Source organism: Mastacembelus armatus, chromosome 11 (assembly GCF_900324485.2).
Source record: "Mastacembelus armatus chromosome 11, fMasArm1.2, whole genome shotgun sequence".
Lineage (NCBI taxonomy): Eukaryota > Metazoa > Chordata > Actinopteri > Synbranchiformes > Mastacembelidae > Mastacembelus > Mastacembelus armatus.
The window spans coordinates 6,138,755-6,144,754 of NC_046643.1; the positions used below are offsets into that span (position 1 = coordinate 6,138,755).

The 6,000-nt window shown below is 39.8% G+C and overlaps 1 protein-coding gene across 1 annotated transcript; it reads right to left on the reverse strand.

Annotated features, from left to right (window-relative positions):
* Nucleotides 1-350: 350 nt before the first annotated feature.
* Nucleotides 351-3,015, reverse strand: marcksl1b (MARCKS-like 1b). Its single transcript, XM_026301109.1, has 2 exons — nt 2,732-3,015; nt 351-1,752 (listed from the first exon to the last, which is right to left on the reverse strand). Exons 1-2 carry the CDS (start codon nt 2,816-2,818, stop codon nt 1,216-1,218), a joined length of 624 nt encoding a protein of 207 aa, XP_026156894.1. The 5' UTR covers nt 2,819-3,015; the 3' UTR covers nt 351-1,215.
* Between the last annotated feature and the right edge of the window lie 2,985 nt (nt 3,016-6,000).

Here is a 6,000-nt window from a genome sequence, read left to right on the forward strand (position 1 = left end):
TGCCAGTGGATGATCATGATTTTTAAACTATTGTCCCTTTTTGTGCTTGTTCAAAGCTGGACTGTAGTGAGTGAGTGAGTAATAATGGCTAATAATTACTTGAATGAACAGAATGTTATTAATGTCAAAGTCTGAGGTACTCAGATTTTCTGGCTTGCAGCTGATAAAAGTTAAGGTTATTGTGTATATCTCATCTCTACTTTGCCACTACTAGACTACTGCTAGTAGCTGTTAGTTGCCACTAAAGTGGTCTGAACATTTTAATAGGACATTAGACACTCCCATTAAAGTACATTAATTTGGAAGACCATATGTAATCTGTGATGCAAATAATCGTAAAGACACAAACAGGCAGGTAACCAACATTTATTTACCATTATCAACTTTACAATAAAACCAGTAACATCTGTCAACATTAGCAAAATAAAGAACAGAAATCAATCCAATGTATTTACAGAGACAAAGCAGATTCAGGCTCACACACGACAGATAAACAACTCTGCTTCATATCAAACCGCAACAGTGAACATAGCAAGCTTAAGTGTTCTTTTTTCATAGTAAGGTAAAAATCAAATTTGTCTTTTTTTTTTTCTTTAAACAAACAAGACATAGTTTCTCTGAATCTTTAAGATGGTTCTCTATAATACACCACAAAATACTTCAAATTTGGGTTAAAATATATGAATGTAAAAAGTTGGCAAGTCTCTTCATTTTCTGATTTCATTTTTTTTTCTCTATTTAACAGTCATTTCAAGTGGTGGTGGTGTCCTAGTATCTCATTCTAGCTTCATTCCTTCAGCAAGGAAACATCTTCATCTGGAGATTTCTTGGGGAAAAGATGCTTGGACTCCGTCCATCTCCATCCAGCCTTCATCCATCTATACTTCATGGTGTCATTAGCTCACATTCTAGCCATTAAAATCCATTTCCCACATAGTGACCAACCCGCAGCCTAAAACTCAGTCAAGGTCCAGATGTCAAGCAGTAACCAGGGAAGTGATCTAGTGAATCTAGTCTGTCGTCTTGTTTTCATGACGAAAAGTGGAACGTCGAAGGAGTCTTTCACATACATGTGTATATATTTACATATACATATATCCATATACATATGTATACATATACACATATATATATAAATATATATATATATATACTCTTAGATTTTCTCTCTCTTGAAAAACAGTTCACCCAGTTTGTTGTGAGCTAAACATACAATCACTCTTTCTTTTCAGAGGGAGCGGGGGTTGAGCTGCTTTCCTCTGTTGGTTTTGTGGCCTCAGGGGCCGGAGCAGCTGCTTCATTGGCCTCCTCCTTGGGGGCTTCTTCTTTGGCTGGGGCCTCCTCTGTCTTTGGGGCCTCGGCCACAGCGGCAGCCTCTTCCTTCACCTCCTCCTTCTTCTCCTCTGCAGGAGCAGCGGCTCCATTCTCAGCAGGCTTCTCCTCAGAGGGGGCGGCGGCAGCTGCCTCCTCCTCTTTGACAGCGTCGCTCTTCTTGCTCTTCTTCAGATTCAGTTTGAACTTGAAGGAGTTCTTCAGGGAGAACTTCTTCTTCTTCTTCTTGGGGGTCTCCTTAGCTGCAGCCTCGCCTTCAGGTTTGGCTGCCTCTCCATCTGCAGCAGGCGCAGGCTCAATAGCATCACCTCCTGCTCCAGCTTCAGGCTCCTTGGCTGCCTCAGCTGAACCATTGGTGGCAGCAGCATCCCCATCAGGCTTTGTAGAGACATCACCATTGGTCTTCACGTGACCATTCTCCTGAAAAAGGGTTAGAAAAAACAAATCATCTATTTGTAAAGACGAATCACCTGTCACAGAAAAAAAAAATCGTCTTTATAAAGAAACACAGCCACACACATGCGCAATACACAAAGAGGACCAATATCTGATGTACATTTCTCATTTGTTTTCAGCGCATCGTCGTGCTCATCAATTAACCACCGTGTCGCTGAGGCGACGCCTTGCAGTACACTAATCAGCCCATAGGCGGCAGTAGCTTCACACAGACCGCCCGAGGAACCAGACAGACGTCGGCTCAACAAAGAGGAGACTGCAGCTCATGGATTAAAGAATGAAAACACTTCAACCCACATTGTTTCTCTAGAAAATAAATCACTCATATATTAAGATCTTAGTTTTCTCTCTATATATATATATATGATTCATTCTTTGAGCAGGTCAATTATTTATCACTTGATGTGGCCACTCAAAATTATCTATTAATGTCCATCATGTTGATGAGTAAATGTGACTCAGGTCCCCGAAAAAAATCCAGACCATCTGATTATCAAATTGTTGGAAAGTCCCGTTTGGTAAAACAGAAGTCCAGACGGCATCCAGGCTTGTATTTTGAAAAGGGAGGAGTAGTAGACTGCCTACGTGCGCTCAAGCTGCCCCCCTCCCCCTTTATGCCTGGCACTATCACACTGTGCGGATTTAAACCGCGGTCACAAATAAACACACGCATTGAGCGTATCTGTCTTAGTTATCTGTGAAACGCTACCTGTTTTCATTTTCGTGGACTTTTCTCGGTTTTTTCTCTGAGCAGAACATCAGCAGGAGACAGCGCTGCTGAAGCCCCACCTGACCTGTCCAACACGTCCCCATATTCAAGTTTAATCAAGTCAACGTCGACTACATTGGCTAAACTGCTGCTTTCATGTTCATGTGAATTTCACCCTATATCAATTTCTTCTTGTCACCTCCATTGGAAAAAAAAAGGTGTCAGTGTAATTACCTGTCCGTTGGTTTTGACAGCTGCAGCATCAGCGGCAGCAGCGTTTGCCTCCGCGGCCACCTCTCCCTTGGATGCCTGGGATCCCATTGTCGTCGGTGACTTGTGTCTTCTAAACCAAATTAAAAAGAAAAACTAAAAAAGAGTTGTTTAAGTTAATCCAACCCCAGGGCGAGTTAGGTATCCTGCGGTGAAGCGATGAAAAGTGTGGGTTTTTCTTCAAACGGCAAACACGTCCCCTCGGTTGACCTGCGGTCGGACTTGTCAGCCTGGTAGAGAGAAACCCTCTAAACTCAGCGCTGCTTGAACACAACCCTTCAACATACAGCAGGTTCGACGCCCCACCCGTGGGCGGAGCATGCGCACGTCTGACCAATGAAAGCCTGGTCTGACAACAAGTCTAGCCAGCTTTAGCCAATCACCGCTGAGTCTCTAATTGTCCCCGCCCCTTCAGAAGACCCCCAGCAATGAAATGAATTCAGCTCAACTGAATTCATTGTTTTATAGGTAAAAATAAAGAAACAAAGTAATAACAAGGCCTTTTTCTATTATAACCTATCTGCCTAGTGTTAGTGTGTCACTTTCTTTTTGTGTGTTCATTGGCCGTTCATGTCTGAGGGTTTAGTCAAAGATGAAACTTAGGTCATCTTGTAAATAACGAAAATGAGGACTATGAAGTCAATTTTCCACAGTATTGCATGTGTGCTTATGTAAATGTGTGTTCAGGTTCATGGACTACCCACTGCAATCTCGAGTGTTACCACTCATGCAAGTTGGAATAGAAAGAAGAAACGGGAATAAATCAATATTTTTAAAACTAATCCTATTAATTCTCACCTCACACAATCCCTTATTTATCCACTGTACAAACTGCTTGTTTTGGCCAGTCAAATGTGCCAAAGCCCAAAGTAGCCAGATTGTTATGATAAAAGACTTTTTCCGTTATTTATTTTCAATTTTTATTTTTTTTTCCATTTTTTTCTTTAAATCATAAATAACTTATCACAAACGTTCCAGGTGACATTTCTCTTGGCCAAATAATCCAGTTGTTTCATTTCTTGTTTCCACAGAAAATCCCAGTTCATGGCATGAATTAATGCACTTTACAAAAGTTTCACATTCATGTATTACTTAAGCAAGAAAGGAAGTTTCTGACTGTGTGTCTTTTGGTTTCAGTATCACCTAAAATGCCCACATATACACATCTTGAAACCAACTTAGATTTTAGTCACAGTTTCAGTAAATTATATCTCAGGTGTTGCAAGAAGCCAATTTCTGTCAGATATCTTTTACAAACATGATTCAAGGTCCTGTTATGAAATGACAAGCTTCAAGTAAGTTCGTAGCTGATGACATAAGCTCCAAATATCAGTATCTGTTTTTATCTGTATCTGTATCATAATGTAAATGTTGTGAACTCTACCAAAACAGAAAATGCTTTAGAAACAGAATACTCTCATTAACTATGGCTACCCAGTTAGCAATTATTTGAAATAAATGAATTATGAATATCATGACATCACTGTCATGGCCTCAGAAAGAAATGCAAAATATGTGAAAGATGACATGACACAGGATTAGAACTGTTATAATGTGCATATGAAAAGTTCAGGCAAAAACCATAGAGAATGTGGATTTCAAAATGTATGTTAGTTTAGAGTTTCTTGTGTCTACTTTTCCCTTCTCTTTAGACACATCCTAACCCTCTGTCTTCACTAGTAGGAAAAACTCAATAGTAAAATAGGCCCACTTTTGTTATACAATGGTGAATGAGAGTTTAACCTATTGTTCAATGTTTTGCTCTCATTGTGGCTATGGGGAGACATTTTTTTGGGGCTGTGACTGGAGAACGGGGTCAGCGTTGGGGCTGATGGTATGTCATGCTGTCTCCTCATGGCTCAATGACTAGATTTGTTGTTCACTTCCGCTTGTCAACAACATACCAGGAGCAAAATATGTCGATGTGATGATCATGCACATTCCACCTGATCGTTTCTGTCCCACACACATTCTTTGCAACAGCTGCTAAAGCTACATGTTGTGGGTATGAGATGAAAATACTTCAGTATTCAGTGTCACAAATCGATCTTTACCAGGACCCTTCAACTTAATTGATTCTGCAAGACTTGGAAACATTGGAATGTGAGGAGTCTGTCTTGATGCTAAAGCCCCCAGTTCTTGAGTATGTATGTAAGTTAAAGCACACATTGGTGACACATCCAAATAAGTGCAATCGAACATGCCAGATACTGTGGCATGATGATTCCAAAAATGCATTACAACATAGTTACGACAGTTACATATAATGTTGTGGAGAATATCAAAATGTAAATACCACGTTATATAGAAATTCAAATACCAGATTTAGTTGAATGATTTCATTGTAATGTTTTTTTAATGCTAAGGTAAACTTAAGCTTCCTGTTTAACAGACAGGCATGAGAGTGGTGTCACTCTTCTCACCAAATATGTTTATTCACCAAAATGTCAAACTATTCTTTTATTATGCTGCTGAAACAACCTCCACACTTCTGGGAAGTCTCGACACAGAAAGTGCAAAAAACCATTTCTCTGTGAACCACACTGTCTTCTTTAAACAGGAAAGGGACCAAGTTAGTGCCACAAACCATTGTCTAAAATATTATTGTCTGCTGAAGCAATAAGACTTCCACTAAAAAACAAACCAAAATAGTCCCAAAAGTACACAAAAAGACAGAGGTGTTAACATGGTTTCAGCCATTTAGTTTGGCACATTTCCATGTGGAGGGAGAAATGCAGCAGAGTGTAAAGAGATACGAGTGTGGACACTATGGAATTGATGGTATATAAAATAAAAATGATTCTGTTATGGCCAACAGCCGAGACTGAATTCTTAAAATGACAGGACTTAAAATAAATGTATGATTTACAATGTTTGATTTGTACCTTCTGTCAGTATTTAAATAAGTAGTTGTACTTCACCAGTGTAAACAGGATTGTTCTAGGGAGTTGTAAGTGTTTTTACCGCTGTGTTTTTTCAGGAGAGGACTTATATTTGCATTTGAATGTGGTAAAACATCAGTGTAGCACACATAAACTGTTGCCACTCCAATGGAAATGTATTATATCAAAGGGTTTTCTAGTTTCCTTAACTCGGGTAAAACTGTGGTTTGCCCTCGCTGTGCTCGTCTCATAGCAGTCACACTGAGAGGACAACCTTTTCTCACACACGCGTCACGCTGTATCTATCTTGCTGGCCTTGTAAATGTCATAATAATGTGTCCACTGTGTACT